This window comes from Neoarius graeffei, chromosome 1 (assembly GCF_027579695.1).
Source record: "Neoarius graeffei isolate fNeoGra1 chromosome 1, fNeoGra1.pri, whole genome shotgun sequence".
In the NCBI taxonomy this organism is placed as follows: domain Eukaryota; kingdom Metazoa; phylum Chordata; class Actinopteri; order Siluriformes; family Ariidae; genus Neoarius; species Neoarius graeffei.
The window spans coordinates 83929523-83951813 of NC_083569.1; the positions used below are offsets into that span (position 1 = coordinate 83929523).

Below are 22291 nucleotides of genomic sequence, written 5' to 3' on the forward strand. Positions count from 1 at the left end.
CTGGATAGACTAGAAAATGTTGTGGGAGTTAAGGGAACGGCCCTCTCCGGGCTCAGGTCTTATTTAACTGATTGTTATCAGTATGTTGATATAAATGGTGATATTTCTAGACGTACTGAGGTAAAGTTTGGTGTTCCACAAGGTTCTGTCTTGGGTCCACTGCTTTTTTCTCTATATATGTTACCTCTGGGTGATATTATTCATAAACATTGTATTAGTTTCCACTGTTATGCTGATGACACAAAGTTGTATGTCTCTGCAAAACCTGATGAGAGACACCAGCTTTATAGAATTGAGGAATGTGTTAAGGACACTAGACACTGGATGCTTATTAATTTCCTTCTGCTTAACTCTGACAAGACTGAAGTACTTGTACTAGGACCACATACAGCTAGAAGTAAGTTTTCTGATTACACAGTGACTCTGGATGGCCTTTCTGTTTCTTCACGTGCAGCAGTAAAAGACCTCGGAGTGATTATTGACCCCAGTCTTTCATTCAAAACTTACATTGACAACATCACCCGGATAGCTTTCTTTCATCTCAGAAATATTGCAAAGATAAGAAATTTAATGTCATTACATGATGCGGAAAACTAGTCCATGCTTTCGTTACCTCCAGGTTGGATTATTGTAATGCCTTACTGTCTGGATGTTCCAATAAGTGCATAAACAAGCTCCAGTTAGTTCAAAATGCAGCAGCAAGATTCCTTACTAGAACTAGAAAATATGACCACATCACGCCTGTCTTATCCACACTGCATTGGCTCCCAATCAAATTTTGTATTGATTATAAAATACTACTATTGACCTTTAAAGCACTAAATGGTCTCGCACCACAGTACCTGAGTGAACTTCTGCTCCTCTATGACCCACCACGCCTACTTAGATCAAAAGGTGCAGGCTATCTGCTGGTACCTCGTATAGTGAAGGCTACATCAGGAGGCAGAGCCTTTTCTTACAAAGCTCCACAGTTATGGAACAGCCTTCCAAGTAATGTTCGGGAATCAGACACAGTCTCAGCATTTAAGTCTAGGCTGAAAACATATCTGTTTAGTCAAGTCTTTTGTTAATGGTGTTTATGAGGTAAAGGAGTAGATCTGGAGGGCCCTCAGACATAGAGTGTTTTGGTAAACTGGGATGTATGGATGCTGTCAGTCGCCACTCGCTTGCTCACTCAAGTTTGTTGATGGTGTAGTGGCTGGCTGCTTTATGTCCCAGGGCTCCCTCATGCCTGTGTTACCTTCTGGCTCTCCCCTTTTAGTTATGCTGTCATAGTTAATTGCTGGAGTCCCTGCTTGTACTCAGTGCAATATGTATACTGTTCCTACTTATTCAGGTGACATTGAGCATACCTAACAACCTGCATTCCCCTGCCCCCAAAATCTGTCCCTCTGAGTTACATGGAGTCAACAGGAAATCTTTTGGTGGAGAGGGTGGAGACCTCGACTGGCTATCGTAGCCTGCAGGGAATCGGCCGTCAGACATTCCCAGTGAAATGTAACTGAATTGTCTTGGCCAGCCCTAAGGGTCCCATCTGCATCTCATCATTGCTGACGAGTGTGCTCCCATCACCCAATCAAGCATCCAGCCAGAGCAGGTCATGATATTTTTTAACCATATTAGTAACATGCCATTGTTGTGTATTATGCCTGATGTCAAGACTCTCGTCTCTGCAAGCCTACCACACAGATTTAATACTTGTGTCATTTTTAGGGCATACCTAACAACCTGTGTTTTCTCTCCCCCCCCATCTGTCCCTCTGAGTTACATGTTGGTCCTGGGATTGAGATGCTGGCCTCTTCTGCCCCTCGGACCTGCTTGATCCATCCTGGTGCCCTGTGTCTGGTCGGAGTTTTATCGCATCACTCCTGTGAAGGATGGCCTCATGAGGACAGTTGAGGGTTATACCTGGAGGATGCTCTGGACTCTTACAGTAATGCTTTTATGGCTGAGGACTACAGTTGACTTGCTAACTTTAGGACTGCAGTTGTCATGAACAGTTTTGCACTCAAGTTTCCATCAATGAAGAGTTTATAACATCAACGAAACTGTCTTCATGTTAAAACTGTTAATGTTATAATCATGCTGTCTGTTGTTGCCCAAATGAGGATGGGTTCCCTTTTGAGTCTGGTTCCTCTCGAGGTTTCTTGCTCATGTCGTCTGAGGGAGTTTTTCCTTGCCACCGTCGCCACAGGCTTGCTCATTGGGGATAGATTAGGGACAAAATTAGCTCATGTTTTAAGTTGTTCAAATTCTGTAAAGCTGCTTTGCGACAATGTTTATTGTTAAAAGCGCTATACAAATAAACTTGACTTGACAATACGTTCTTGATCTGCGCACAAAGCTCCACATATGCTTAACCCAAGAGAATTTATGGCAGGCACAAGAAAGTCAAGCCCGGCTGTATGACAGGGGCGCGCGCCTTAGGGAGTTCACTCTGGGAGACAAAGTGCTTGTGTTATTGCCCATGTTGAGCTCCAAATTAATCACCAAGTGGCAAGGGTCCTTCGAGGTCACACGGTGAAACGGGGACGGCAACTATGAGGTGAGGCAAATGGATGGGGCAGGGCTCTGCAAATATACCACCTCAACCTATTAAAACTTTGGAATGAGCATTATTAAGCCTATTAGAATGTTGACTCCCTGTGGCATTGGCATCATTAGTTCTGGAGAGGACGGAGCTGGGGCCAGAGTTAAAAACGACAAAAGCAACAACTCAAACCACTCCAGTCCCTTGTGGAGACCACCTCTCACCAGCCCAACTCACAGAGGTTGCCAAGTTGCAAGAGGAATTTTCCGATGTGTTCTCGCCCCTTCCCAGCCACACCCACCTACATTGAAACGCCCCCAGTAATGGTGGTGCATAGCCGCCCTTCCCACTTACCTAAACACACAAAAAAAGGTGGTTCAGGATTAACTCAAGGCCGTGCTCAACATGGGCATAATCAAGGAGTCACACAGTGACTGGAGCAGCCCAGTGGTCTTGGTACCCAAGATTGATGGGTCGGTCTGGTTTTGTGTGGACTACAGGAAAGTCAATACAATGTCTAATTTCAATGCATACCCAATGCCTCGCATTGTTGTGTTGCTCAATTGGTTAGGTGCTGCTTTCTTTTATTTGACACTGGATTTAATGAAGGGATATTGGCAGATCCCCTTGACTCCTCTATCCTGAGAGAAAACGTCCTTTTCCACACTGTTTGGATTACAACAATTTGTCACGCTTCCTTTTGGATTACTTGGGGCTCCTGCTACGTTCCAGTTGCTCATGGACAAGACTGTACTGTTGGTCTACTCCAACTGTAAAGTTTCAGCAAAATCCATCAAATGGTTTAGGAGGAGTTTCGCTTACAAGCCTGTCATATATTGCCATATGTAAGGAAATAAGTTGAATTTCTCTCCCCTTTGAAACATGATGGACAGGGTGATTCCTATATTAACACACACCAGCCCAAACTTTGTTAGCTAAGTGAACTGACTGAATGAGACTGAATATCCTGTAGGTGTCACATTATGCTCCAATATGATATCACTATTTCACTGAGCAAAAGTAAACATACCCTCTCTGTGTCCTGTGGGCCTCCATGCTGTTTCCCAAAAGGGTTGTAGTGCTCACCACAACTGTGTGTGTGTGTGTGTGTGTGTGTGTGTGTGAGAGAGAGAGAGATATTTTGAGATTTTTTGTTCTTTATTTACCATAAAGGTTATACAATTACAAATTAATGACTACAAAGGGGTAGAAGAATAAATAACTAAAATAAGTAGGTAAATAAATAAAACCATCTACAAAAGATGGCTAAAGTGCAACTCATCATTAGTTAAAAAGCATACTGCTTGCTTATAACACCACTTGGTTTCAAAGGATTCTAGATCCTGCATGAGTTTGTAAAAACGAAAATCAACTAAAAACCTAGACTTTAGCAGAGAAAAAAAACATCACTAAAACATTATCTCCAGGTTTACCCTCCATCTTGTTACTCCGGGTAAGGTAAATTGCCATTTTGGCCTCCCCCAGGATAAAATTAACCAGTTGGCATACATCCTGTCTGCGTTTCACATATTTAAAACCAAGAATAAAAGTCTCAGTGGAGAATTCTTCATTAAAACGATTAAACAAATTCTCTAAAACCATAAATAGTGGCTTTAATCTTGGACAGTGTAAAAAGGTATGAAATATTGACTCCCTCTGGAAACACAAGGGACATTCCTGACCAACATTATGATTTAAAACAGAGATAAAAGAATTCACCGCAATAGCCCCATGAAGTATTCTCCACTGTAAGTCACCCACTCTTTTAGGCAATGGTGGTTTATACAGTGCTCTCCATTCAGGTTTTACATTTTTGCTTAGTTTTAACACACCGCGCCAGGGTGTGTCAACTCTGTTTGAAAGGCACTTTTTGTTTAGCACCTTCACACAGACATTTTACAGCTGCTTCCCTGTAGCATCACACAAAGCAATCACAGGCAGATTAGATAAAGAATTATTCCCGTCAAGAACAAGTCCAAGTTTCAGCTCAGGAAAAGCATCAGATACATCTGGACATGCCTCTCCTGTGCAGTAGTCCCTGAGTAATTTCAACTCGTCTGTAGTGCAACAAGTATGCCATTTTTCCAGGAGTTTTGAGGCTACCCGGGTACATCTTAATCCTATTGAGGCAGAGAAGTTCTCAACATTCTTGAAATCCGCCCCTGCCCAGTTAATTACGTCCTTCATTGTTATGATCCTGGAGTCAAGTAGCCTCCTCTGAAAGGTGGGAAAGTGAGTTAGGGATATGTCCATTCTTGCACCCCCAACCACAGGTTCCTGTAGCAGCCAGTGTAAAGATACAGTTGGTCCCCGCCTTTGTACCTGGAAAAGACCCCAAATTCTTAAAAAAGCTCGATAGAAAGGAGGCATTTTAGAGCAATCAATGTTCTGTGGTGCAATTAAAAACAGTGATTTATCAAGCCCTAGTCCTGCACAAGTCCTTAAAACAGCACAGCTGAGGAGTTTCCAGGCAATGACAGTAGGCCCAGTGAGAAGTCTTTTCACGAACTGCAACCTCGGGAAATTAATGAGACCATGCCCCCCTTCATCCTTAGGTAAAAACAAGACAGGTTGTGGTACCCAGTGGTAATTGTCCCAAAAGAAATTCACCACCAAAGATTGGAGCTTGTTTAGAAGGTCTGGCAGAGGGTCTACACATGCAAGCCGATGCCACAAGGATGATGCCACCAAGTTGTTTATGATGAGGACACGCCCCCTGTACGACACCTTTGGCAGCAACCATCTCCATTTTTCTAGCCGCCCATTCACACATTCAACTACCCCCTCCCAATTTTTCTGCATTACATTTTCATTTCCCCAAAAGACACCCAAGTATTTAAATCCATCCTGCTTCCAACATAGCCCCTCCGGCAGCCTTGGTGCCCCCCCTCCCACTGACCTAGCAATAGAGCCTCACTCTTGGACCAGTTAACTTTAGCTGATGAAACAGTCCTAAAATCTTTAAGAATGTTAAAAGTTGTGTCTATGTCCCTACCTCCAGTAATTAGTAAAACTATGTCATCTGCATAGGCTGACAGACGAATAGGCAGAGTACAGCCAGGTAAAACCACACCACTTAGGGCACCTCTCAACTTGTGCAAAAGAGGCTCAATAGCTAATGAATATAGCATACCAGACAACGAGCAGCCTTGGTGCACACCCCTACCAACCTTGAAGGGAGCACTTAAACCACCATTGATTTTTAGTATACTCTCAACATCATTGTACAGAACCCAGATCATATTTACAAAACCCTCACTAAACCCAAAAGCAAGTAACGTGTCCCACAAATACTTGTGCTCCACTCTGTCAAAGGCTTTTTCTTGGTTTAAGGACACCAATCCTACGTCAATTCTCATAAGCTTAGACACATGTATTGTGTCACGAATTAAAGAAACATTGTCAAAAATAGATCTACTGGGAACACAATAGGTTTGGTCCGGATGGATGACCTGGTCCATTACCTTGGACAGTCTATTTGCCAAAACTTTAGACAGTAATTTAAAATCACTACACAGGAGTGACACAGGCCTCCAGCAGCGGATATTGGTGAGGTCGCCTTTTTTGGGGAGAAGAGTGAGGACTGCTCTACGGCAGCTCACCAGTAGGTGCCCCACTGTGAGACTGTCACTGAGCACAGCAAGTAAGTCTTCCCCTATTTCTGCCCAGAAGCACTTATAAAAGTCCACTGGAATGCCATTCAGGCCAGGAGCCTTTCCACACTCCATACCCTGAAGGGCTCTTTCAAGTTCCCCCAGTGTCAAGGGAGCGTCAAGCTCTGCAAGGGACTCAACTGAAACCTGAGGCAGGTCATGCAGAAAAAGGCCACTAGACCCCCCGTCCTTGAGTTCACTCCTGTATAGATCTTGATAGAACTGCACAGCTCTCTTCCGAATTCCACAGTCATCAGTCACTAAAATTCCAGATTCAGATTTTAATGAAAGGATGAATCTTTTCTGTCCGTTTTTCTTCTCCAGACTAAAAAAATATTTTGATGGGACATCCATCTGATCCACACTCCGAAACCTTGAACGGCCCAAAGCACCCTTAGCACTAATGCCTAACAACTCAGTTAGTGCATTCTTCTTTTTTGCCAGATTATTAATTATATCTTCATTCCCAGTAGAGTAAGCCAGCATCTGTATTTCTTTTAGTTCTCTATCCAATATTTCTATAGACTGGGTTCTGTCTCTCATGATGTTTTGACTATACTTTTTACACAATTGTTGAATTTGTAATTTACCAAAATCCCACAATTGCTGTAAAGAGATAAAAGATGTCTTACATTCTTTAAAGTCTGCCCAAAAAGTTTTAAACACTTCCTTAAAATATTTGTCATGAACAAGAGATGAATTAAAGTGCCAATAGGCACTTTTGGGCTTCACAGCTTTTAAACTAATATCACATAAAACCAGCCCATGATCAGAAAACCCCACAGGAATAATCACACAATTTCTAAAAATATTAAAATGATGTTTAAAAGAATAAAATCTATCAAGCCTAGCCATAGAAATCATATTGCCAAGAGTATGCATCCAGGCATACTGTCTCTGCCCCCTGTGAAAGGTTCTCCAGACATCACTTAAATCATGCATGTGGATGCACTGGATAAGTTTTCTGCATGACAGCATATGTGGCTCTGCATGATTTCTGTCCAGGTCACCTTCTGTGCAGTTAAAATCACCACCAACAAAAAGATATTCATCGCTGCTGCACCCAGTTACCATGGTAGATAATTTGTTCAGAAAAGTTACTCTCTCTGATGCATTTGTAGGAGCATACACACAAATGAAAATTAGAACGTGATTTTCAAAACGTGCTCTAACTTTAAATAGTCTTCCCGGTACTGCTTCCAAAATATCATAGGATATTGGAATGAAATTCTTCGCAAATAACACTGCCACACCACCACTACTAGAGGTGTTGTGACTTAGGAGAGAAAGCCCATTCCATTCTAGGGACCAATCTGCGGTATTTACAGGGTCACTGTGTGTCTCTTGTAGTAGGAGAACATCGAGACGCTTCACTCTAAGCAGTTCATAAATCTCCGCTCTTTTCACTGGGTCTCTTGCCCCATTCACATTCAGGGAGGCAATATGAACCACACTCATGATGAAACACAAAAAGATAAAAAACGACAACATATACCTAATCATTTTGCAAATGAGAGGCTTATTATTTACCATTAATGTCAGTTGTACTGCCCAAAAGAACGTTTAGTTTCGTGACAAACTTGCGTAAACGGTAAGACTCTTGTTTGGTAACAAGACCTTTCGCTACAAAAGATTTTGCCTTGGACATAAACTGTTCAACATCTGGAAAATGTTTATCAATCTGAACTTTTTTGGCATGCTTGGTCTGGGACAGGAACTTCTTAAAGTCATCTACAGTATACGACCGAGACGCATAGCCACTCGGGCGCATGCTGCAACTGACACTACAGTCGGAGTCAAACTCACTTTCTGTTTCATTCAACCTGGCTTTGCTGCGAACTTTGGCCGATTTATTTTTACTTGTATCATGAGACTGAGTACATCTCCTCTTGTTTCTGGCTCGGGGCACTTTAAAAGTGGGGTTTAATTCTTCTGCATCCATCTGAGAACTCTCATCTCCAGCGTCATTATCATCATTATTATCATCATCATCGTCTATATTAACTGGGGGAATTTCAACGTCTGGTGCTGTAGCAGGATCAGACAGAACGCTACCCTCCACGGGCTCATCCGTGGGCATGCTCTGAGGAGGAGAGAAAGGCTCCGGCGGGGGCACTTCTCTCTCCCCCTCTGCACAGCTCCCCACAGTGTTACCATCACCCATGGAATCATTCGCTTTAGCCGAATTCTCCCCTCCCTCCCTCGCCACCCCAATGCCACCGGTTGCAGGCTCCTCTCTCTGAGGACATGCCCGCACCAGGTGACCATTCTCCCCACAACCAAAGCACTTCATCAAACAAGAGGAAACGTATATAGAGTATACAAAACCCACTGTTACATTAAGAACCAAATCCAAATCACGACCATTGTTTAAAGTCATAGAGACAAAACGTCTAAAAGATACAACATGTTTTAGCTGCGGGGAACTAGTCGATATTGCTATTTTCCTAATAGGTGAAATCAGCTTGCCATAGCGAGAAAGGATTTCCATCAGGACCTCGTCCTTTACGAAAGGGGGGACATTGGAGATAATCACTTTCTTAGAAGGGGCCGCTAAAGGGAGCACTTGGGTGAATGCACCGTCAATTACAACACCATTTTCAACCATGGCGTTTGCCAGATCCACCGTCTCCAAAAACAAAACCACAGCACTATTCATCCGAGCAGCAGAAATTATTTTATCGTGTCCAACAACCTCCCCTACAGCCAAACTGCAATCTTGGACACTGGCGCTGGAGTTTATTTTAACCCCATGACGCCGCGTTAAAGACTCAAACTTTTCTCTGCCCGAGGCCGCCATGCTTCCAGCAAGGCAGGACCTCAGCAGGAAAAAAAAGCACACTCCACACAAACACCTAACGTTCAACAAATGCACACAATACAACACACAAACAAGGACAAAGACAAACAAAACATGAAAAAGAGTTAGAAAATGCGAGAAGGATCAGAGATCCCGGCACAGCGGCCACACTCAGCACCACTCACTCAAGCTCCGCCCGCTCACTCACACGCACGCGCAGAGAGAGAGAGAGAGAAGAGACAGGATGAGAGGTGAATTTGATTATCCTGATATGGAGATACAATATAAAATATGAAGCTATTACAGATATTTGAGAACTCGTTCTAATAGACAAAGTCTGATAGATATAAATATAAATAAATTATACACATCAAATGCATGATGACAGCAAGTAATGCGAAAGGTCTTAGAGCTACAATCTACAGTTACTTTGTTTCAGTGTGGAATAGACACTTCATCTCTGTCAGTTCATTTAACTTACTACTAACCAGAGTCAAATATAACACACCGCTTCTCACATTCATATTCTGATCTAGAGGGTGAAAGGTCTGAGGTCACTGTACCTCATGCAGTCATGTGTGAGGTCTCCGAGCTCATGAACGTGAAGGCCGTGAGCTCTGGGCTCTAAACCGTCAATCGTACCGTCAATCAAACAACAATCCTCGGACAGCTGCAGGAACCGGACCATGTCCTGCACTGGCCCCGCCCCACTCAGCATAGCCACGGCAGCGCCCAGATCTGAAACAAACACACATACAGATTAGGATTGAACCAACATTAGTGAAAGTTAAGATCTTGATTTCGTCAGGATTTCTGAAGAACTTCACTATATTCATTTATTCCGCACGACTCTTCACAAATCTAAATGAACTCCTGCTACTCTGAGGCTTCAGCTGCATGATGAGCTGCTGTTTGTGGTTAATAAGAGATGAGAGCTCAACCTGGTTCTGATCCCCTAATCCCCTTCAATACAGCTCTCCTGCCCGTGTTCTCAGTCAGACCCTGAACCTCTCGAGTGGAAAGTGACATCTCAAACAAAGTCTCCTCCCGAGCCAAGTCCACCTGCACCGACTGCACACCTGCAAAAACAGATAAAACCCTTTTTACATTCACATTTATTCAGTTGGTAAACACTTTCTTTGAATCCAAAGCAACTTTAAAGTAATGAAGAATGCAGCAGCACATGAAAAAAAAAAAGCCTCACCACAAAAAGGTCACAGAAAATTTGCTCCAGTCTTACTCAAGCTATACCAGCTGCTTATTAGGTTCTGCATTCACTATAAAATCCTGTTTAAGACCTGAATAGCTAAAGTTAAAATGTATTTTGCTAAACTCCTGAAACAGAGCAGCTTTCTCACATACTCTGTTCAGCTCAGGTTCCTAAGATCTGGAATAGTACTCCAGAGAAAATAAAAAATACTCTGTAGCTCTAAAGGTGTTTGAAGTAAATCCAGACTAAAATCTACTTATTTTTATTTTTTTTACATCCTTGGCCTTTCAGGTGGAATTGCCCTCATTTTGAACTACATTGTAGCATCAGCCACATAAAGTTTTGATTATTAATCAGTAGCGTAAAATAGTATCTATTGTCTAAGACACTTATTTATATTTTATATTAAAATGTCTATGTAAATTAATACATAGAAAGCCTGGCCAGGCGCTGAACGTTCTTCTGCCTTCACTTTAAGAGAAATTCAGGGCGAGCATGAGCCTAGGAAGTCTATAGGGTTCTTCCTTGTCACTCACCCTGTCACTGTCACACGCACACACCTTCTCACTCCCTATCCTATGGCTATAGTCCCTTTAAATCACGTGCTCGTTTTTTGAATGGAGAGGCAGAAAGAGGAATGAATGGGGGTAGATGGAAGCCGGTGTGCCAACATTTTGATATCCTCCAGAATTCTTTAATGGTCCGAAATAAATTGAATGCTACACTTTGATGGATCACTTTGTTCTTCTATGCCCTTTTTGAGGAATGTACTGTTGGACTTAAACCAAAATCTGAAGAGGTGAGATCGCTCCTTTTTTTTTCCTATTTTTGCTGGCGGGATTGTTTTTGGAAAGCACATGGGCGGTGCGCGGTTTTGGTTATACTGCTTATGCAGTGTTTGAACTAAAGACTCTGCCCTAAGGGCTATTCTCTCACTCTCTCTCTCTCACTTTGCACCATTACACAATAAATATTCACATTGAAAATATTTTGTAAGCGCGTTTCATGAACCAAGTTATAGAATTTGTTGACAACTCACATCGAGTTCGTTACAGTGGAGGCCCCAGTGAGGAAGAATGAACGCGCTTTCTTTCTAACTTTTAATTTTCATCTATCGCCTACTAATAGTCCTCTTTTTAGTCTTCCTTTTCTGTCTTTCATCACATATGGCAGAGCAGCTTGCTGAGGTGGCTTTAGAGCCATTACGTGAGCCATCTGAACAGAGAGGGTTAGACAGGCCGCCAATATCCCTTGATTCTGAAATGGCGCATCTAGTGCACCCTCTCGTTACCTTTAGAGAACAGGTAGATCACCTCACTGAATCCCTTGGTAGCCTGTATCTTGGTGAGGATGAGAGCAGAACTACAAACTCTAATATTGAAGGTGGGGAGGGTGATGATAATAATGAGGAAGAAGAAATTAATGATGATTGTGAAGATGAAACAAATGTTACCGTGTCTCAGGCATCTATCCACCAAGTGGAAATACACGAACTCAGAAGAGCACTTAATGAAATGAAAATTCGTTTGACTGATCTTGAAACACAAGTGTCTGAATCAAACACCAGTATCATCAACAGAGAAGCTTTATTGAGACAAATGGTTGACAATAAAATTGAGACAGTTAAAACTTTTGCTGTTAATATTGTCGCAAAACTGGAGGATGCAGTTGTGCACCGCTTACACAGACGTGACCATCAGTGGGAAGCTCAGCTGAGGCACGTAAAACTCACCAGCAAGCCCAAACTGTCTCCTGTGAATCAGACAGAAGGACAATCACCTGTGAGGTTTCAATATGACACTCAGAGCCCCTCTAGCTTTACTGGTGTAAGAACATCTAAGCTCCCCATTAAATTGAATTTTCCCGAATTTGGTGGTGACAGTGAAACAAAAGACCCCATGGCTTACATAGAGCTATGTAAAGAATTTCTGGATTTAAGACCCACACCAGACAATGAAATATTAGCCACACTGTCTTCTGTGCTGAAAGGTTCAGCCAAAAGCTGCCTCAGCTCCCTCCTTAAGACCAAACAGTCGGATGTTTTTCCTCCTCCCGTGGTTTTCCAGGTCCTCTGTCTTTTCCTCCAGGTATGTGAGCCGCTTTGTCGCTTTAGCCAGAGCCCTCTCCATCTTATCCAATGCGTCCTCTGTAGTGGCTATGTGGGCTTTGGCCTCCTCAACACGTCGTTCATTGGCTTTCACATCTCGTTTGATTTCACCTAGATTGTTCTCCATCACTGAGAGAGAGTTCGTCAGCTCCCCCACTTGGTTGTTGATTCCATCCAGCTTCGTGCTGAACTCCAAGCAGAGTGACTTCAGCTCAGTCAGCACTTCGGCTACATTCGCCATGTTGCTAGCTTCGGTGTTCTTGTCAGAAGATGCTGTCTTCGTGCTACATGAACTTGTTTTGCGAGCATTCGAGAAGATAACACACTCCTTTGCTGCTGGGGGTTTAGGCATTATTTATACTACAGTAAATAGTTGACCAGGTTCGCCAAAGTTTAGGGCTATTTTATGTGCGAAGCTGTACGGAGCCGTCACACTATGCTGCCATCTTGCCCAGGCTCTCTAGCGCCCCCCCGGCAATGTCATTTTCAGCACAATGGACTTGACATCCAGCTTCTACAATGTCCCCCTGCATGAAGCTGATAGGAAGTTCACTGCTTTTACCACTCCACTGGGGTTGTATGAATATAACTGTTTGCCTCAAGGCCTATGTAACAGTCCAGCATCCTTCATGAAGATGATGCTCAGTATCTTTGGTGACTTGAATTTTTCCAGCCTTCTATGTTACCTTGATGATCTGCTGTCTTTTGCACCGTCTGTCAATGAGGGGCTAGAGTGTCTGAGGACTGTTTTCAGTTGGCTGAGAGCCAACAACCTCAAGCTGTTACAGAAGAAGTGCTACTTCCTGAGGCAGTCAGTTAGGTTTTTGGGCCACATAGTGGACCGGAATGGAGTCTGTGTGGATGAGGAAAAGGTTGCTGTGATTTCATCCTTTGAGAAGACTGTGGAGCAACAAGTGTCGGCATTCCTACACTCAAAGGGAATCGATATTGATTGCAACAACGTTGAGGCCTGCCACATTCTACCCAGGAGAGACAAGGAGAAAACCGCCATCATCATGAGATTCATCAGCCGGAAACATAAAGCTACACTGTTGAAACAAGGAAGGAAACTGAAAGGTACAAACGTCTACATCAATGAGCACCTGACAAAACGCAATGATGACATTGCCAGAAAAGCACGACATCTGAAGAAAGAAAACAAAATTCAATTTACATGGATCACCAACTGCAAAGTATTAATCAAGCTGAATGGTACACCGGAGGAGGCGAGAGTTCTGGTCATACGAAACATCGAGGACTTGGACAAATACCAGTGATGCTATCGGAACTGTACGGTAATCAATACCGAAGTGCCACTACACCAAACCCAACCATGACACTGTAACGGTTCACTAGGGGTGGGTGGAGCACAGAGGATGGCAGGACAGAGATCAGGTTTGCAAAAAGGCTTTAGTGCCACACTTTTCAGTGAACAATACGATATTGACTAGACACCCAAACAGCCAGTGTCTAGTCTGGAGATGAGCTCCTCTGCTCTCGCTCTCCCTCCTTAAGTAGGGCGCGGTCACTGGGAAGACACACAAACACAGGTTAATTGCCATCAGGTGTAGTGATTCTGCCACTTACCTTTGTTAGAGTTTTGCTGGGATTCGAACCTGGTTCGTTGGTGTGATGATCCAGCAAACCCCCACTAGGCCACCAGGGGGATGACTCAAATGCAGAGGCGTGAGGCGGAAGTAGAAAAAGAATCAAAAAGGTTTATTTAAACTATATACACTATATACAGGGCAAAAGAAAAGACAAAAAAAAAAACCAAAGAGTATAATCCAAAAGAAAAGCAAAGTGCAAAAATACAAAAGCTAAGAAGATCAAAAAACACAGTACAAAGGAAACTGGAGATAAACATAACAGCACAAAGACTCCGTGACAAGAGGACTGAACTCAGGGGTATAAATACACAAACTAATTAAGGACACAGGTGAAGATAATTAGGCAATTAACACAAACACAAAACACAGGAACAGTGGCGGCCTCTAGAGGCCAAAATAAACACGACATGAAAAGGAAATAACAGCGGCCTCTAGAGGCCAAAACAGTCCTAGTCCTAACAGGACCCCCCCCTCTAGGAGCGTCTCCTGACGTTCCCAGGGCGATCCGGATGGGCCGAATGGAAGTCCCGACATAGTTCTTTATCAAGGACATCCCGAGCAGGAACCCAGCAGCGCTCCTCAGGACCATAGCCCTCCCAGTCCACCAGATATTGCAACCCGCCGCGGACCCGGCGGGAGTCAAGCAGGCGATTCACAGTGAACACAGTCTGCCCCTGGAAGATGCGGGGGGGTGGGGGGTTCCTAGGGGCAGGGGCATACGTAGACGTCAGTACGGGCCGTAACAGGGAAACATGGAAAGTGGGGTTGATCCTCAGAGTCCGGGGCAACTGGAGCCGGTAGGAGACAGGGTTCACCCTGCGCACCACCTTGAAGGGGCCAATGTAGCGAGGAGCAAGCTTGCGGTTCTCCACCCGCAGTGGAAGGTCCTTAGTGGACAGCCAAACACGCTGCCCAGGGCGGAAAGCGTGTGCAGGTCTTCTATGGCGGTTGGCCTGAGTCTGGTTGGTTCTGGAGGTCTGTATGAGGGTCTTCCTGACCTTGCTCCAGGTCTTGCGACACCGTCTCACATATTGGTTGACCGAGGGCACCCCCGCGTCCTCCTCCTGGTCCGGGAACAGAGGTGGCTGGAACCCGAATTGGCACTGGAATGGCAACAGCTTGGTGGCCGATGACTGCAGGGTGTTGTGGGCGTACTCCGCCCATGGCAGCCAGGTGCTCCACGATGTCGGGTTATCCATAGCCAGGCCTCGCAGGGTGGTTTCCAGGTCCTGGTTGAGCCTCTCCGTCTGACCATTGGACTGTGGGTGAAACCCAGAGGAGAGGCTGGCAGTGGCTCCGATGACCTTGCAGAACCCGTGCCACACTCGGGAGGAGAACTGGGGCCCTCGGTCTGAGACGATGTCCTGTGGAAGACCAAAGACTCGGAAGACATGATTAAACAAAAGTTTCGCAGTTTCAAGAGCAGAGGGGAGTTTGCACAGTGGTATGAAGCGGCAGGCCTTGGAGAATCTGTCAACTAAGACCAAAATGACCGTGTTACCTTGTGACTCAGGGAGACCCGTGATAAAGTCGACTGCCACGTGGGACCAGGGACGCCGGGGAATGGTCAGAGGATGCAGGAGACCCTGGGGACGCTGTCGTGGGTTCTTGGTTCTGGTGCAAACCTCACAGGACAGGACAAATGACCTTACTTCCTTCTCCATGTTAGGCCACCAGAAGCGTCTTTTCAGGAAGTCCAGGGTCCTCCGAGCTCCCGGGTGGGCGGTGAGAGGGGAAGAGTGACCCCACTGGAGAACCTTGGCCCGGGCTTGATGTGGGACGTACAAGAGGCCTGGTGGCCCCGTCCCAGGACCGGGGTCCTGGCGTTGGGCTCGTCGGACAGCCTCCTCAATACCCCAGCGGACAGGGGCCACAATCCGGGACACAGGGATAATAGGCCCGACTTCATTCTCCCTGTTAGTGGCAGAGAACAGTCTGGACAGTGCGTCAGGTTTGGTGTTCTTGGAGCCGGGGCGGTATGAGAGGGTGAAGTCAAACCGACTGAAAAACAGGGCCCACCTAGCCTGTCGAGGGTTCAGTCTCTTGGCTTGCTGGAGGTACTCCAGGTTCTTGTGGTCAGTCCAAACCAGGAATGGATGTTGTGCTCCCTCCAGCCAGTGCCTCCACTCCTCAAGGGCCAGTTTGACCGCTAGCAGTTCTCGATCCCCCACATCGTACCGGGACTCAGCAGGACTCAGGCGGTGGGAGAAGTAAGCGCAGGGGTGCAGCTTTCCTTCCGAACGTTGAGAGAGCACCGCGCCGACACCACTGTCCGAGGCGTCCACCTCCACGATGAATGGTTGGGAGGTGTCCGGGAGAACCAGAATGGGTGCCGTGCAGAAGCGGTCCTTGAGGTCTTTGAACGCCTTTTCTGCCTGAGGAGACCAGCCATAAGATCCACCTGTCCCTTTGGTGAGGTCTGACATGGGTGCTGCCACAGAACTGAAGTTCCTGATGAACTTGCGGTAGAAGTTAGCGAATCCTAAGAACCGCTGAACCTCCTTAACGGACTTGGGAGTAGGCCAATCCCGGACGGCCAGGGTCTTGGCAGGGTCCATTTGGAGTTGGCCTGTCCGTACAATAAATCCCAGAAAGGAGACCTCGGGAACATGAAATTCGCATTTCTGGGCCTTGGCGAACAGATTGTTCTGTAGCAGCCTCTGGAGAACCTGGCGGACATGGTGGCGGTGCTCCTGCACGGTCTTGGAAAAGATAAGGATGTCGTCGAGGTAGACAAAAATGTATAGGTTAATCATGTCCCTTAAGACGTCGTTGATTAGGGCCTGAAAAACAGCTGGTGCGTTGGTGAGTCCGAAGGGCATCACCTGGTATTCGTAGTGCCCAGACGGGGTGTTAAAGGCAGTCTTCCACTCGTCTCCCTGTCGGATACGGATGAGGTGGTATGCGTTCCGTAGGTCCAACTTGGTGAAGACGGTGGCGCCTTGGAGCAGGTCGAAAGCTGTGGACATCAGCGGAAGGGGATATCGGTTGCGCACAGTGATCTTATTCAGGCCCCTGTAATCAATACATGGTCGGAGCCCCCCATCCTTCTTGCCGACAAAGAAGAAGCCGGCTCCAGCAGGTGAAGTGGAGGGTCGAATAAACCCAGAGACCAGGGCATCTTTGAGGTATTCCTCCATGGCCTTGCGTTCTGGCTGAGAGAGTGAAAACAGTCTGCCACGAGGAGGGGTAGTCCCAGGGAGCAAGTCGATGGCACAGTCGTAGGCCCGGTGCGGAGGAAGAACGGCGGCCCTGCTCTTGCTGAATACCTCCTTGAGATCCCAGTACTCTGTGGGAACTTGAGATAACTCGGTGAGATCAGGGGGCTCGGCAGGAGACACAGGAGAGCTAGAGAGCAGACAAGAGGCATGGCATGCAGGGCCCCATTCCACAACCTGGCTTGTTACCCAGTCTATGCGAGGGTTGTGGCGAGTAAGCCAAGGAAGGCCTAGAATAACTGGGAACTCAGGTGAAGGAATCAGGTGCAGGGATATTTCTTCCTTGTGACCTTGAGACTGGAGGAAAACTGGAGAAGTAACTTGGGTGACTCTTCCATCACCTAACGCTTGGCCATCGAGGGCAGACACAGACAGTGGGACTTCAAGAGGTGCAGTCGGAATATTGATGCTTTAGGCGAAGTGAATATCCATAAAGTTCCCAGCCGCCCCTGAGTCTATCAAAGCTTGACAAGAGTGGACAGACTCACCCCAGGAGATGGAGACCGGGATGTAGATTCCTTGGCCAGGGAGTCCGGGAGAGAGGGTAGGCCCCGTCACAACCCTCCCTCGGCTGGACGGGGCGGTCCTTTTCCCAAGAGTTCGGGACATGATGCTCGGAAGTGACCAGGCTTGCCACAGTAGATGCAGCACTTGTCCCTCCTTCTGCGCTCCCTCTCAGATGCGGAGAGGCGAGTACGACCCACTTGCATGGGTTCTGGACAGTCACTGAAGGAGGTAGACGGTCTCCAGGTAGAGGTAGGGAGGCTGGGGGGGCTCAAGGCTTGGTGGCGTTCTCTCATCCTGTTGTCCAGACGAATAGCATGTGAGATGAGGGTTTCGAGGTCACTTGGGCATCCAATAGAGGCCAGACCGTCCTTGATGGGGTCAGACAGACCATGGTGGAAGGCTGACACCAGGGCAGTCTCGTTCCATCCACTTACTGCTGCGAGTGTTCGGAACGAGATGGCGTAATCTGCGACGCTTCCTCCTTGCCGGATGGACATGAGCTTTCGGGCTGCGTCGGTACTGATGTCTGCCTGATCGAAGACCCGAAGCATCTCTTCAGAAAACAGCTGGAAATCAAAGCACTCAGGTCCCTGTCTTTGCCAGATAGCAGTAGCCCAGGCTCGCGCCTTACCAGCTAATAAGGTGATCACAAAGGCAATCTTGCGGCGATCCGTAGTGTAGGTGGTAGGCTGAAGCTCAAAGGTGAGTTGACACTGGGTAAGGAACTCTCGGCACTCACTGTGCTTGCCGTCATACCTCTGTGGTGCAGGAAGGCTGGGTTCACGAGGTGAAGAAGGCAGCATTGCAGGAGGCACTGGAGCAGGAGTGGGAGCTGGATCAGGAGCAGGAACTGGATCAGGAGCAGGAGATGCAGGCAGAGATGTCAGCTGTGCCAGGGTTTTCCCAATTTGCTGAAGCAGTTCCTCGTGGTGAGCGAGGGCCTCACGTTGGCTGGTGAGCGTACGTCCATGAGCGTCCATGGTCGCTCCGAAGCGTGTCAAAGCTGCCATAATTCCCTGAAGGTTGGCCGGGTAGACAGTTGAAGCAGCCTCTGCTGAGTCGGTCATGACGGAGTCTTTCTGTTAGGGTTTTGCTGGGATTCGAACCTGGTTCGTTGGTGTGATGATCCAGCAAACCCCCACTAGGCCACCAGGGGGATGACTCAAATGCAGAGGTGTGAGGCGGAAGTAGAAAAAGAATCAAAAAGGTTTATTTAAACTATATACACTATATACAGGGCAAAAGAAAAGACAAAAAAAAAAAACAAAGAGTATAATCCAAAAGAAAAGCAAAGTGCAAAAATACAAAAGCTAAGAAGATCAAAAAACACAGTACAAAGGAAACTGGAGATAAACATAACAGCACAAAGACTCCGTGACAAGAGGACTGAACTCAGGGGTATAAATACACAAACTAATTAAGGACACAGGTGAAGATAATTAGGCAATTAACACAAACACAAAACACAGGAACAGTGGCGGCCTCTAGAGGCCAAAATAAACACGACATGAAAAGGAAATAACAGCGGCCTCTAGAGGCCAAAACAGTCCTAGTCCTAACAACCTTCCCTGACTCCGCCCTCCTGTCACAGACCGGCGCTTGTCCACACCCCTGCTGCCACTTACCCCGACTGCCCGACTCAGGCCGGGCGGCTGTCCGGCCTGCAGCCGACTCCCCCCCCCCCCCCCCCTTGACGGGAGAGGAAGTCCGCCACGACCATCTGCGCCCCCGGCCTGTGGACCACCTTAAAGTTGAAGGGTTGGAGTGCCAGATACCAACAGGTGATCCGCACGTTGGCATCCTTCATTCGGTGGAGCCACTGGAGGGGCGCGTGGTCCGAACAGAGGGTGAAAGGGCACCCCAGCAGGTAGTAACGGAGGGCAAGGACCGCCCACTTGATCGCCAGACACTCCTTCTCGATAGTGCTGTAGCGCCCCTCACGCACTGACAGCTTCCTGCTAATGTACAGGACGGGGCGGTCCTCCCCCTCCACCTCCTGGGACAAAACCGCCCCCAGCCCTCTGTCCGACACATCGGTCTGCAATGTAAAAGGGAGAGAAAAGTCAGGGGAGTGTAATAGTGGCCCCCCACACAGTGCAGCCTTTACCTCAGAGAAAGCCCGCTGGCATTGCTCCGTCCACTGGACCAGATCTGGTGCCCCCTTTTTAGTGAGATCAGTCAGCTGGCTGGTGACGTCCGAATAATTAGGTATAAACCTACGATAGTAGCCAGCCAGCCCCAGGAACTGTCTCACCCCCTTTTTGGTCTTGGGCCTCAGGCAGGCCGCAATTGCTGCTGTCTTGTTAATTTGGGGACGCACCTGCCCATTGCCCAAGTGGAAGCCCAGATACCGTACTTCCACCCGCCCAATCGCACACTTCTTTGGGTTGGCTGTGAGACCCGCTCGCCTCAGCGACTTAAGGATGGCCCTCAGGTGTTGTAAGTGCCGCTGCCAGTCATTACTATAAATGATGATATCGTCGAGGTATACGGCCGCATAGGTGGCATGGGGGCGGAGGACCCTGTCCATCAGCCGCTGAAACGTAGCAGGCGCCCCAAACAGCCCAAACGGAAGTGTGACGAATTGGTGCAAGCCGAACAGTGTGGAAAAGGCCGTTTTTTCCCGGGATAATGGAGTCAAGGGGATCTGCCAATAACCCTTTGTTAAATCCAGCGTCGAGTAAAAACGAGCCATGCCTAGCCGATCGAGCAACTCATCAATACGAGGCATTGGGTACGCATCAAATTTAGACACTGCGTTGACTTTTCTATAGTCCACACAGAACCGGACCGACCCGTCGGCCTTGGGTACCAAGACCACCGGGCTGCTCCAGTCACTGTGGGACTCCTCGACGATGCCCATTTCGAGCATGACCTCGAGTTCTTCCTGAACCACTTTTTTCTTGTGCTCGGGTAACCTGTAAGGGCAGCTACGCACTACCACCCCCGGGGGCATCTCAATGTGGTGCTCTATGAGGTTGGTGCGGCTGGGCAGGGGCGAGAACACGTCCGAAAACTCGGTCTGCAACTGGGCAACCTCCGCGAGTTGGATCGGGGAGAGGTGGTCTCCATAGGGGACCGGAGAGGTACACGATGCCAATGTTGCCTTTTGCACCTCCAGCCCCAGCTCCGCCTTCTCCGGAACCACCGACACCAACGCCACGGGGACCTCCTCGTACCAGAGTTTGAGTAGGTTGAGGTGGTAAATCTGTAGCGCCCTGCCCCTATCCATTCGCCTCACCTCATAGTCAACGTCCCCGACTCGCCGTGTGACCTCAAAGGGTCCTTGCCACTTGGCGACTAATTTGGAGCTCGATGTGGGCAACAGTACGAGTACTTTCTCTCCCGGTCCGGACTCCCTAAGGCGCGTACCCTTGTCGTACAGGCGGGTTTGTCGTTCTTGGGCCTGCCGCAAATTCTCCTGAGTTAGGTGCATGAGCGTGTGGAGTTTTGCGTGCAGGTCAATAACGTATTGGATTTCGTTTTTACTTGGTGAAGGTCCCTCCTCCCAATTTTCCCGCAGCATGTCTAGGATGCCGCGCGGCTTACGCCCGTATAACAATTTGAACGGGGAGAACCCCGTGGAGTCTTGGGGGACCTCTCGCACTGCAAAGAGCAAGGGTTCGAGCCATCTATCCCAATTATGTGCGTCCTCACTTACAAATTTTTTAATTATGTCCTTGAGGGTGCAGTTGAACCGTTCAACTAAACCATCCATTTGTGGGTGATACACGCTGGTGCGGATCGGCTTAATACCCAATAACCCATACAGTTCGTTCAGTGTACGTGACATAAACGAGGTGCCTTGGTCAGTCAAAATCTCTTTCGGGATTCCAACTCGGGAGATAACGCGGAAGAGTGCCTCCGCAATACTGCGTGCTGAGATATTGCGAAGAGGCACTGCTTCCAGGTATCGCGTTGCATAGTCCACTAGAACTAATATAAAGCGGTACCCTCGTGTTGACCGATCTAATGTCCCGACGAGATCCATCCCAATTCTTTCGAACGGGGTCTCGATTAACGGTAGAGGGCGCAAAGGCGCTTTTGGAATGGCCGCTGGATTCACTAACTGGCATTCGCGGCACGCCGTACACCACCTACAGACATCGCCGCGAATCCCTGGCCAATAGAACCGGGCCATTATTCGGGCCAGTGTTTTATCCTGCCCTAAGTGTCCAGCCATGGGATTAAAGTGAGCCGCCTGGAATACCAATTCCCGGCGGCTCTTTGGAATTAAAAGCTGCATGACTCGCTCTTTAGTTTGAGTGTCCTGCGTCACTCGGTATAACCTATCCTTCATAATCGCGAAGTAAGGGAAGGATGGGGTGGCGTTCGGCGGGAGCGTTTGACCATCGATTACTCTCACTTGGTCAAACGCATGCCTCAGAGTCTCGTCTCGCAACTGTTCTAATGGGAAATCTGTGAGGGATTCCCCAATAGAGAGAGGAGGAGCCAGCGGCTCCTCACTCTGATGCGGAGCTGACGTAGATGGCTCTGTGACAGCTGCTCCCGCCAACACGACACCAGGATCTCCCCTTATTAAACTACGGCAGGACCCACTCTTCACTAGGTGACTGATTAATTCCCCAAATCCCGGCCAATCAGTCCCCAAAATTAAAGCGTGGGTAAGGCGAGGATTAACCGCCGCCTTCACTA

General features: G+C 47.4%; 1 protein-coding gene across 1 annotated transcript in view; it reads right to left on the reverse strand.

Annotated features, from left to right (window-relative positions):
• Window positions 1–3291: 3291 nt before the first annotated feature.
• LOC132885317 (copper chaperone for superoxide dismutase-like) overlaps window positions 3292–22291 on the reverse strand; it is a 104054-nt gene continuing 85054 nt past the window's right edge. Inside the window, exons 4-7 of the mRNA XM_060919855.1 lie at window positions 9925–10062; window positions 9547–9721; window positions 3561–3621; window positions 3292–3300 (exon numbers count right to left, since the gene is read on the reverse strand). Coding sequence (XP_060775838.1) covers window positions 3292–3300; window positions 3561–3621; window positions 9547–9721; window positions 9925–10062 — 383 coding nt within the window. The remainder of the gene's footprint in view (window positions 3301–3560; window positions 3622–9546; window positions 9722–9924; window positions 10063–22291) is intronic.